Source organism: Pan troglodytes, chromosome 18 (assembly GCF_028858775.2).
Source record: "Pan troglodytes isolate AG18354 chromosome 18, NHGRI_mPanTro3-v2.0_pri, whole genome shotgun sequence".
Lineage (NCBI taxonomy): Eukaryota > Metazoa > Chordata > Mammalia > Primates > Hominidae > Pan > Pan troglodytes.
Genome location: NC_072416.2, coordinates 27,249,621 through 27,262,265, shown reverse-complemented (window position 1 = coordinate 27,262,265; position 12,645 = coordinate 27,249,621). Strand labels below are relative to the sequence as shown.

Below are 12,645 nucleotides of genomic sequence, written 5' to 3'. Positions count from 1 at the left end.
AAAAACATCTTTTACATCTGACCAAAAAAATTTCACTTAGATATGAAAAAATTAGTTTCTATCATGCCAGATGGTCCTCCAGCTATGTTTGGTCAAAAATCTGGTTTTATTGGAGTTTCAAAACAAGAGACTGATGTTTCCCTTATTGCTTCATCCCACTGTATGATAAATACTGAAAATATTTGTGCTGCTTTTGGAAGCAGGCTCCATGGAAAGTGTCATGGGTACAGTTGTTAAAACTGTTCAGTGTATACATACAAATGCTGTGAATCACCACCAGTGCATGGGATTTTTGAAAGAAATAGAAGGCAATGAATGGGGTGATCTTGGGTCTTTGCCAATGTTCATTGGTTGAGTCACGGAAGAGTTTTACAAAGATTTACTGTACTGTCAATTCCAATTCAAGATTTTCTTGAAACAAAGGGAATGCTTGCCAAATATTTAATAATCAAAGATAAACATGGCAGTGTGACTTATGTTTTCTCAGCAATATCATAGTGTATACGAAATGAGATAAATTCCAAGCTCTAAAGAAAGAAAAACCTGTGAACTAGCTGGAAAAGTATAAGAATTTACACTGAAATGAAAACATTTCATAATACAAATCAATAATAATGATTCTGCATATTTTTAACATGAATCAATATGCAAAATATATATTTTTTAAGACAGGGTTTTGCTCTGTTGCCCAGGCTGAAGTGCAGTGGCATTATCTTGGCTCACTGCAACCTCTGCCTCCCAGACTCAAGTGATCCTCCCACCTCAGCCCCTCAAGTAGCTGGGACTACAGATGCACACACCACCATGGCCTGCTAATTTTTTTTTTTTGTAGATACAGGGTCTTGTCATGTTTCCCAGGTTGGTCTCGAACTCCTGAGCTCAAGTGATCTTCCCCACCTCGGCCTCCCAAAGTGCTGGGATTACAGGCATGAGCCACCGCGCCTGGCCGCAAAATATTTTTAATGGTAATCACCAGTATTATGTAAATTATCTGCAAAACTTACAAGAAAAATTTGAAGAATATTGTTGATATTGACAAACTTTAGAGTTACTTTTCAATTTATACAGCATCCTTTTACATTCCATGTTAATACTGAGTTGACATGAGGATTGGTGAATTGCTGTAACTCGGACAGAAGTAGGTTTTTGTTTTTTGTTTTTTGTTTTTTTTTTTGAGACAGGGTCTCACTCTGTTGCCCAGGCTGGAGTGCAGTGGTGTGATCTTGGCTCACTGCAACCTCTGCCTCCCAGGCTCAAGCTTCCTGAGTAGCTGGGATTACAGGCATGCACCACTACCACCCGACTAATTTTTGTATTTTTAATAGAGATGGGGTTTCACCATGTTGGCCAGGCTGGTCTTGAACTCCTGACCTCAAATGATCCACCTGCCTCAGCCTCCTAAAGTGCTGGGATTATAGGCATGAGCCACTGTGCCCAGCCTGGACAGAAGTAGTTTTAAAACTGATATGCTTTTGCTTCAAAGTCAAACCACTATTCCAGTAAAGATGAACTAGCTTCACCAATGTGGAAGTGAATAATACAGGAAAGTGATTTTTTGGTACTTGGAAAATATTTAAGTATCTTTGGAACAACCTGCATATGCTGTTCTACTTTTTCAACTGCAACTATAAATACAGATCAAATGTTTTCAATGACAGCTGTACTGTAAGTGTAAAATACACCCTGGATGTCAAAGATTTAGAATAACAACAGGAAGTAAGGAATATATCTCATTACAAATTTTTATATTGATTTCAGGTTGACATGAAGATATTTTAGAAATGTTAGGTTCAATAAATTGTAATGTTAAAATTAATTTCATCTGTTTCTTTTTACCTTTTAAAAGTGCGGCAACTAGAATATTTACAATTACGTATGTGGTTTGTGTTATTATTCTATTCAGTAGTGATGGGCTGGGTGTGGTGGCTCATGCCTGTAATCCCAGCACTTTGGGAGGCCGAGGCAGGCAGATTGCTTGAGACTAGGAGTTTGAGACCAGCCTGGGCAGCATAGTGAGACCTTGACTCTACAAAAAACAAACAAAAAAAACCCACAAAAAAAAACCAAATTAGCCTGGTGTAGTGTCATGAACCTGTAGTCCTAGCTACTTTGGAGGCTGATGCCGGAGGATCGCTTGAGCCTAGGAGTTTAAGACTAGCCTGGGCAACGTAGTGAAACCCTATCGCTACAAAATATTTAAAAATTAGCTGGGTGTGGCGGTATGCACCTGTAGTCCCAGCTTCTTCTTGGCCGGGGCGGGAGGATTACTTGAGCCCAGGAGGTTGAGGATGCAGTGAGCTGTGATTGCACCACTGCACTCCAGCCTGGTGGACAGAGTGAGACCCTGTCTCAAAAAACAAAACAAGCTAACACGGTGAAACCCCGTCTCTACTAAAAATACAAAAAAAATTAGCTGGGCATGGTGGCGGGCGCCTGTAGTCCCAGCTACTGGGGAGGTTGAGGGAGGAGAATGGCGTGAATCCGGAAGGCGGAGCTTGCAGTGAGCCAAGATCGCGCCACTGCACTCCAGCCTGGGCGACAGAGCGAGACTTTGTCTCAAAAAAAAAAAAAAAAAAAAAAAAAAAAAAAAATTAAAGATAAGAAACAAAACAAACAAAACCCAGCGATGATCTAGAATTGCCTGCCCTCTTATTTGCACCAGTGTTCCTGCTGGGAGAATTATGCACTGTGATTAGGTCTGACAAGAGGGCTGTCTAAGTCACTTGTCTCCCCTCTCATCTCATCATCCACTATGGAAGCTGAAGGAGACAAGTTCAAGAAGTTAGCTGTGAAGCTGAGCAATTAGATCCTTCCTCCCAGGACTTAGATTCTGGAGTAAGTGGTGCAGAGACAGAAACATTATTTGAAAGTCAAATTCGGCATAGGATCAGTGTCCGTGTGTGGCCTAGACTTGTAAATTCTTCCCCACTGTATTGTTGATACTAATGGGGCGGCGGGGAGGGGTGGTGGAAGGGACAGTACGGAATCAGATAGAATGTCCACTACAGAAGTATTATTAGAGGAAGATGTTGACTCAAGGGAAGACGGGGCCAAGCCTCAAGTCTGATGGGTTAGGTTAGCCTCCAAACAGAAGAATAAGCAGTACGGCTGGAAGCCAGGAAGATGGAAGAAAATAGAGCGTGCAGTGGAGAGTGAGCTGTACAAAGAGGTGTCTGGATTAAGAATGAATGGTGGATCGGGTGGTCACAGCTGAAAGAAACCACATAAAGCAAAAGATTAAGACATAGGTTAGGACCCTATGCCTGCCCTAATCCGCAGCTCTAAGAAAACCATTCTCTGAGTTTTGGAATGAATACCTGGGTTAATTAAAGAAAAAGCACCCTCTGGAAACCTCAGTGTCACGGCACTTCTGGGGATTCCTGATGACAAAAGGAAAGAAGCAATAGGCGTGATTTCTTCCTTCCTTCCTTCTGCATGGGGCAGGAATGATGGGCCCTGCCTGTTTCCTGTCTCAGCATCCTACTTCCTCTATAGCCCAGGCCATGGGGTTCCCATGAATGGGATGGATGATATATATATATATATATATATATATATAATGTATATATATATTAAAGATACAGGGTCTCACTCTGTTGCCTAGGCTGGAGTGCAGTGGAGCAATCATAGCTCACTGCAGCCTTGAACTCCTGGGCTCTAGCCATCCTTCCACCTCAATCTCCCAAGTAGCTGGGATTACAGACACACACCACCATGCCCAGCTAAGTTTAAAAAATTTTGTAGAGACAGGGTCTCACTACATTGCCTAGGCTGGTCTTGAACACCTGGCCTCAAGCCAGTGAGATGGAGTCTCACTGTGTCGCCCGGCTGTAGTGCAGTGGCACTATCTCAGCTCACCGCAACCTCCACCTTCCGGGTTCAAGAGATTCTCCTGCCTCAGCCTCCCAGGTAGCTGGAATTACAGGCATGTGCCACCATGCCTGGCTAATTTTTTTGTATTTTTAGTAGAGACTGGGTTTCGCCATGTTGGCCAGGCTGGTCTGGAACTCCTGGACTCAAGTGATCCTCCCACCTCGGCCTCCCAAAGTGCTGGGATTACAGGTGTGAGCCACTGCGCTCGGCCTGATTCTGTTCTTAAGCTATTCCTTATCCTCTACTTCTGAGGTCATTTTCCTTTTCCCCTCCTGTGCCTTTGTCCCTATTTGATGCCTTGCATGAGATATAACCTACTCCTCCCAGAGGCTGGAAATGTTCCTTGAACCTCAGCTTAGTGACCACAGCCCTGCTTTCTGCCCACTGACCACTGCTCAATCCCTGCCTGACAACTCGACAGGCGTCAGATGCTCTCAGATTTTCCATGGCTTTCTCCCCACACCACCACTTTGGATAACCTTCGGACAACATTGCTGTTTCTTGGAGTCTGATGACCTGCTTAACTGTTCCAGATCTGAGCCTCCTCACACCGCCTTTGCTGAGAGCCCCTCCCTATGGAGCCTCTTTTATTGCCGTTTACCCCCAGGAATCTGGTCCTGTCAGGAGACACACGATCGTAGCCACTGATTCAGGTAGATCCTCTGAAATGATCAGTCTGCTATCTCAGCTCTCCCTGCCTGGAAAAATCCTTCCCCATGGGATCCAGTCAAACCCAACCTATCAATATACATCTTTCCAGCTTTTACTTTGATTAATACCGTGTCAATTGAGAATTTTCTCCTTAGCTTTTTCTCCCATTGTTTTTCCCAAAGACTAGCTTCTCTGGCCACCTGCCACTGATTGAGTTTTAGGAGTTCAATGGTATTTGTTTGTTTAATTCACTTGATGTATTCCAAATGCCCAGACCAATGCATGGTACATGGTAGATGCTCAATAAAAAATCATCGAATGAATGAAAAAGAAACCATAACCCAGAATATTCAGAGGGGTTAATACACATTACCAATGACTAGTACTCATGTTTACAAATAATTCATAGGGTATATCTTACTTGTAGTACCAAAGGTAGATTTTGTTTTCTCAATACTGGGCTTAAGAACATCCTTTAGTAGAAATAGCAAGTAGACATATATAAAAGCAGAAACTCTTTTCCTTCCCACTTTGATGCGGATTTCATTTCTACTCTAGCTTTTCCACCATCACTGCTGACCAACTTTACCAACCACTAACCCAGGTGATGCCATACGGATCCGGCAGACCCCTCCTACCAGTCCTTCCTCTTCATTTTCCTCCTGGATCTCTCCAAAGGCCTCCTAACTGGTCTCCCCGTGTCCCTTCTTCTCCGTCCTCCCACACATCCTCTGCAAGTGGCCATTGATTTTCCTAACACTGTGAATCATATCAGACAGAGCATGGATCACAGAATGGCTGGAAGAGGACTCACCACCAAGCTGTTTAGAGATGGACATGATAGGGCCAGAGCTCAATCCACCTTCAGAAGGTGACGTGGGGTGATGGTACATTGGCCTCTGTCCCAGGGTCGTGAGGTCTGAGTTTCAAACCTTGCCCCCTTTCTCTTGCCCAGTTCTGATTTCAACCCCGTTCAACTTGTCAGAATTTTGAGTGGATGTTTCCTCTGGTTTCCTTAGTTGGAACCTCAGGCAGCTCTGGGCTGAATGGACTGACCCATGGCCCCCAGTGTGAGTGATACTACCTGTTCCATTCCTCGGGCAGCGGAATGTCTTGAGAGCCAGGACACCTGGCGTCTAGGCCTGGCTCTGCCACTAGTTGCATGACTTTAGGCAAATCACATCACCTCTCCGGGCCTCAGTTTTCACACCTGAGAAAGGAAGAGGTTGCATTAGATTAGTGATTCTCCACTTTTTACTTCATTCCCCTCCCAAACACAACCAGTGATGCCTATTTGCCTATGAGACACACACCCATTGCAACTCCTGGGCACAAACTTTAATTTCATCCCTTTCTTTTTTTTCTTTCTTTCTTTTTTTTTTTTTTTTTTTTTGTCGCCCAGGCCAGAGTGCAGTGGCTTGATCTTGGTTCACTGCAACTTCCGCCTCCCGGGCTCAGGCGATCCTCCTGCCACAGCCTCCCAAGTAGCTGGGACCACAGGCGTGCACCACCATGCCCAGATAATTTTTTGTATTTTTGGTAGAGATGGGGCTTTGCCATGTTGCCCAGGCTGGTCTCGAACTCCTGAGCTCAAGCAATCCACCTGCCTCAGCTTCCCAAAGTGCTGGGATTACAGGTGTGAGCCACTGTGACCAGCCTCATGCCCTTCTTTTTCTTCCTTTTTTTTTCCTTTCTTTTTTTTTGGACAGGATTTTACTTTGTCACCCAGGCTGGAGTGCAGCTGTGCAATCACAGCCCACTGCAGCCTGGGCCTCCCAGGCTCAAGTGATCCTCCTGTCTCAGCCTCCTGAGTAGCTAGGACTAGAAGTGCACAGCACCATGCCCAGCTAATTTTTGTATTTTTTGCAGAGGCAGAGTCTCCCTATGTTGCTCAGGCTGGTCTTGAAGTCCTGAGCTCTAGGGATCCACCTGCCTTGGCCTCCCAAAGTGCTGGGATTATAGGTGTGAGCCACTATGCCTGGCTGGCTGGTCTATTATCTTGTACTTTTATTCAAGACTCCCCCACCCAACTATCATTCTTGCTCTCATCTATGTCTGCAACTTCTCTCTTCTCAGACCGTAAATTACATGAGATTGCACCTATCATTGCTCTATTATCACTGTCAAAAAAACAGTGACTGGGCCAAGTGCCATGGCTTATGCCTGTGATCCCAGAGCTTTGGGAAGCCGAGGTGGGAGGACTGAGTTTGAGACCAGTCTGGGCAACATAGTGAAGCCTCATTTCTACAAAAAACAGACAAACAAACAAAAATTAACCAAATGTGGTGGTGCATGTCTATAAGTCCCAGCTACTCAGGAGGCTAAGGCAGGAGGATCACTTGAGTGAGTCCAAGGAGATGGAGGCTACAGTGAGCTATGATCACACCATGTACTCCAGCCTGGGCGATAGAGCGAGACCCTGTCTCAGAAAGAAAACAAAAAAAGCGGCTGGTACAACAGGTATTTAGTAAGTAGTTGGTGAATAAGTGAATGATGAAAAGATTGAAAGCAGAAATCAATGAATGAATCTATTTCTGTCTACTGATTTTCTCCTTTAGCACATACTCATATCTTAGTCTTTCTCATGTTTTTTGAGAAAGGGTCTTGCTCTGTTGCCCAGGTTGGAGTGCAGTGGTGTGATCATAGCTCACTGCAGCCTCCAACTCCTGGGTTCAAGAGATCCTCCCACCTCAGCTTCCTAAGTGGCTGGGATTACAGGTGTGTGCCACTATGCCTGGTTAATTTTCTTTTTTTAAATTTTTTATAGAGACAAGTTTTTTGATATGTCATCCAGGCTGACCTCGAACTCCTGGCTTCACATAATTCTCCTGCCTCGGCCTCCTAAAGTTTTGGGATCACAGGCATGAGCTACCACACGCAGCCGTCTTTCTCATCTTCTATGACAAACATTCACACAAACACTTAAACAATTATCAACCCTATGTACGTCCTCTCTTAACTTTAAGAGTCAAAGTACTTGAAATATTTGTGAGGATTGACTGTTTCCAGTTCCTCATATCCTATTTCTCCAAAATCTCTGCACTCTGGGATCAGTTGCCTCCACACCAGTGAAGGTATTTGCACCAACATCATCAAGATCTTACATGTTGCCCAGTCCAATGGCAACAGATTTCTATCCTTGTTTTACTTGACCTCCTAAGTCCTAACAGTATTTTGATGTCTGCTGAGTTTATTATTCTTATATAACCAGAGGGGAGACAGAAATGATTTTTTAAAACAGGAAAATGACAGTAGAAATAGTTATTGCTTTAGTTTTCCCAAGGCAGTCAGTTTAAGGGAGACTAAATACAACACCATTTAGAGATTACAGGGATTCATCTGAGGTTTTTTTTTTTTTTTTTTTTTTGAGACAACCTTGCTCTGTTGCCCAGGCTGGAGTGCAATGGTGCGGTCTGAGCTCACTGCAACCTCTGCCTCCTGGGTTCAAGTGATTCTCCTGCCTCAACCTCCTGAGTAGCTGGGACTACCGGCACATGCCACCACACCCAGCTACTTTTTGTATTTTTAGTAAAGACAGGGTTTCACCATGTTGGCCAGGCTGGTCTTGAACTCCTGGCCTCAAGCGATCCGCCTGCCTCGGCCTCCCAAAGTCCTGGGATTACAGTCATGAGCCACCGTGCCCATCCTGTTTCTGTTTTTTGAGACAGGGTCTTGCTTTGTCACCCAGGTTGGAGTGCAGTGGTGTGATCTCAGCTCACTTCAAAAGAACCTCCCAGGTTCAAGCAATCCTCCCACCTCAGCCTCATGAGTGGCTGAGACTACAGGCATGTGCCATCACGCTGGGCTAATTTTTGTATTTTTGGTAGAGATGGGGTCTCACTATGTCGCCCAGGCTGGTCTTGGACTCCTAGGCTTAAGTGATCCTCCTGCCTCGGCCCCCCAAAATGCTGGGATTATAGTGGCGAGCCACTGTGCCTGGCCACTATACTGATTTTTGCTGCCTATTTTTGTACTTTGTATAAATGGCATCACAGTCAGGCATGGTGGCTCACGCCTGTAATGCCAGCACTTTGGGAGGCTGAGGCGGGTGGATCACTTGAGGTCAGGAGTTTGAGACCAGCCTGGCCAACATGGTAAAGCCCTGTCTCTACTAAAAATACAAAAGTTAGCTGGGTGTGGTGGCGCGAGCTGGTAGTCCCAGCTACTTGAGAGGCTGAGACAGGAGAATCGCTTGAACCAGGAGGCGGAGGGTGCAGTGAGCCAAGATCAGGCCACTGCACTCCAGCCTGGGCAACAGAGCCAGACTCCATCTCAAAAATAAATAAATAATAAATAAATTAAAAAATGGCATCATATGGAATGTACTCTACGTGCCTTGCCTCTTTCATTGGATGTGATATTTGTGAGATTCCTTGGTATTGTGTTGTGTGGTTGTGGCGCCCTCATTCTCACTGCTGCCTGAGTCCTCTTTTAAGAAAGCTCTGCGCCTCCCCACATGGGACCTTCCTTCCCACAGTAACTGTGGTTCCCTCACTTCCAATAACATTTCCATTCCTCCTTCCTTACTTTCCCTCCATAGGTCTGATCACCATCTAATATATTGTACATTTAATCTATTTATTGTATTATTTTCCCCTTGCCTAGAACTATGGAGTCATAGTCAGATCAATGCTCGTACTCTTTGAACAAGTAAACCTCAGTGACCTCCGCATGGCATCCAGCATGCCCATGGGTGGAGGGAACGCCAGGCTGCCCAGCCCACAGATGGGTCAAGAACTGCAACAGGCTGGGCACGATGGCTCACGCTTGTAATCCCAGCACTTTGGGAGACTGGGACGGGCAGATCGCTTGAGGCCAGGAGTTCGAGACCAGCCCGAGCAACATGGTGAAACCCCATCTCTACAAAAAATTTTAAAACTAGCCAGGTATGGTGGTATGCACCTGAAGTCCCAGCTACTAGGGAGGCTGAGGCAGGAGGATCACCTGAGCCTCGGAGGTTGAGGTTGCAGTCAGCCATCATCCCACCACTACACTCTAGCCTGGGCCAGGGAGTGAGACCCTGTCTCAAAAACAAAAAGAAAAACAAACAAAAAAAACCCCTGCAACAAAGTGTCATTTAGCAGGAGAGGCCAATCTGATGGGGCCCCAGGTATGGCTCTCTTACTGTAATATCTATACCACAGCCATGAATATAGATGTGAAAATTCTACATAAAATGCTTACAAATAACTTTTTCAAGCTTATGACAATTAAAAGATAAAAAGATTCGGAAATATCTATTAATAGGGAATATCTGAACTTTCTGGATTTACATGCTTTTGCATCTTGAATTTTTAATAATAAGCATCCATTGATTTAGTAATTAAAAATTAAGGAACAAAATGCCATAATTGAGTCAAATTTATCTTACTACTGTCAAAACAGTTCAATATTTATGAATTGATATAAAAATAAAACAAAGAGCCGGGCTTAGTGGCTCTACCTGTAATCTCAGCTGAGGTGAGAAGATCACTTGAGGCCAGGAGTTCAAGACCACCCTGGACAACATAGTGAGACCCTGTCAAAAAAAAGTTAAAAAATAAACCAGGCGCAGTGGCATGTGCCTGTAGTCCTAAATACTCGAGAGCATGAGATGGGAGGATCTCTTGAGCCCAGGAGTTTGAGGCTGCAGGGAGCTGTGATCACCCCACTGCAATCCAGCCTGAGTAACAGAGCAAGATCCTGTCTCAAAAAAAAAAAAAAAATCACAAAGTCCTACAATATTTTATAAAATCACAAATCTAACATTACAATAATAGAAGAGTGTCTGGCTTATCATAGGCACTTAGGTATTTCTTGAATGAATGAATGAAAATATATTAATATGTTAAATCATTCCAATAGGTCAAGTATAAAAGACAACCCACAATGTTACTAGTAAATGCTGAAAAGGCATTAAGAAAGAATCCAGCACCCATTCCTGATGAAAATCCTTGGCAGGCAGTAAAGAAGACGGTTTCCATCACATGCCTCCCTGCAAACCACTGCAATCTGGCTTTTGCTGGCACCCTGCCATTGGAACTGCTTTCCCCAAGGCGATCAGTGCCCTGCATATTGCCAAATCCAATGCACTTGGATGGGTACCAATAAATATGTAATGAATTAAGGAATGGATGATAAAAGAATCTCAGATCAACGGCATCATCCTTAACAATAAAACACCAGCGTTGTCTCTTTAAAGTCAGAAATAAAATGCAGGATGTGAGCTACCGCTATCATTTGATGATGTTTCTGGAAGCTCAGGCAAAAATAAAACAAAAAACCATGGAGACCAAAATATAAGGTACAGCTACTGGCAATAAGGTGACAAAATCATCTTTCTTTGTGTAAAACCTCAGATAATTATGCAAAAACTCTCAGAAATAATAAGAGAGTTCTGGGAGTTTACAGATACACAAATCGTAATTGCTTTCCCTGAATACCAACAAATGTGATGTCTATGATGGGTGCTGAGACAATTGAGAAAGTAAAATTTTTTAAAAAGGTGCAGAATCTGGCCAGGTGTGGTGGCTCGTGCCTGTAATCCCAGCACTTTGGGAGGCCAAGGCAGGCGGATTACTTGAGGTCAGGAGTTTGAGACCAGCCTGGCCAACATCGTGAAACCCTGCCTCTACTAAAAATACAAAAATTAGCTGGGCGTGGTGGTGGGCTCCTGTAATCCCAGCTACTCGGGAGGCTGAGGCAGGAGAATGGCTTGAACCTGGGAGGCAGAGGTTGCAGTGAGCCAAGATCGAGCCACTGCACTCAAGCCTGGGTGACAGGTCTCCAAAAATAAACAAATAAATATATAAGTAAATAAATAAATAAACGTGCAGAATCTTATGAATAAGAAGTAAAACAATCTAGATGAAGGGTACAGAGTTCCAGCATTACAAAGAAAGAAAGAAGGAAGGAAGGAAGGAAAGAAGGAAAGAAAAGAAAAAGAAAGAAAGAAAGAAAGAGAAAGAAAGAAAGAAAGAAAGAAAAGAAAGAAAGAAAAAGAAAGAAAGGTGACTCACTTCTGTAATCCCAGTGCTCTGGGAGGCTGAGGCAGGAGTTCAAGACCAGCCTGGGCAACATAGCAAGACCCTGTCTCAACAACAACAAAACAAATGAAGAAAGAAAAAAGTGTATGGAGAATAAGATTTTTTTTTCCAACTTGCTAAATGTGAAATGTAAATGATTCTTACATTGTGAAATTTACATTAAATTCTAAGGCAAGACACAGTCTTGATAGCTTCCATGGACAGGCCAGGTGCCACTGAACCATGAGAAAGGGCTAAGATTGGTAAGGTGGGGGCTGATGCTGCCCCACCCTGGAGAGCACATTCTGGATCCCTTGTTGTAATCTGGAATCCCCGAATGAAGTTCCTGGACTTGTAACCTCAGTTGACCTGGGATAACAATTCTGTTTTCTTAGTAGGGAAGCGATGTGACAAACACAGAAAAGTGTAAAGTATAGAGACGATGGGCGAATAAGTCATACCTGTGGTATATTAATACTCTTGTATTAGGTTCAGCAATTCGTTTTTATAGTCCTAGTGATAATGTGTAGATTTTGCATGTTACAGTATTTAAGGTGTGTGAAATGCTTAAGAGAATCTGGTATATTCAATGTGCATTTATTTATTTATTTATTTGAGACAGGATCTCTCTCTGTCGCCCAGGCTGTAGTGTAGTGGCATGATCTCGGCTCACTGCAACCTCTGCCTCCTGGCTTAAAGGATCCACCTGCCTCAGCCTCCCAAGTAGCTGGGACTACGGGCATGCACCACCATGCCTGGCTATCTGTTTTGTATTTTTTTGTAGAGATGGGGTTTCACCATGTAGTCTAGGCTGGCCATCAACTCCTGAGCTCAAGCAAACCTCCCAAAGTGCTGGGATTACAGGCCTGAACCACTGCGCCCAGCCCAATTTTGAAATTTATTGATAAATGATCACACTATTTAGGCACTGGGCATATACAGTGATAAAAAAGATAAATTTGGTCTGGCCCAGTGGCTTACACCTGTAATGCTAGCACTTTGGGGGGCTGAAGCGGGAGGATCACTTGAGGCCAGGAGTTCAAGAGACCAGGCTGGTCAACACGGCAAAACCATGTCTCTAATAAAGACACAAAAATTAGCCAGGTGTGGTGGTGCA

At 44.0% G+C, this 12,645-nt stretch overlaps 1 protein-coding gene across 13 annotated transcripts in view; it reads right to left on the bottom strand.

Moving 5' to 3' along the window:
• Positions 1-12,645, bottom strand: part of TNRC6A (trinucleotide repeat containing adaptor 6A) — a 217,814-nt gene that overhangs the window by 181,801 nt on the left and 23,368 nt on the right. For 11 of the 13 annotated variants that reach the window (XR_001710268.4, XM_016929651.3, XM_016929647.4 and 8 more), the window contains exon 2: positions 5,609-5,734. Coding sequence is in view for 11 of the 13 variants with exons in the window: in XM_016929651.3 (XP_016785140.2) it covers positions 5,609-5,688 (80 nt within the window). In the remaining 2 variants the exon portion in view is untranslated. The other 2 variants (XM_054668322.1, XM_016929650.3) reach the window with 1 other exon arrangement.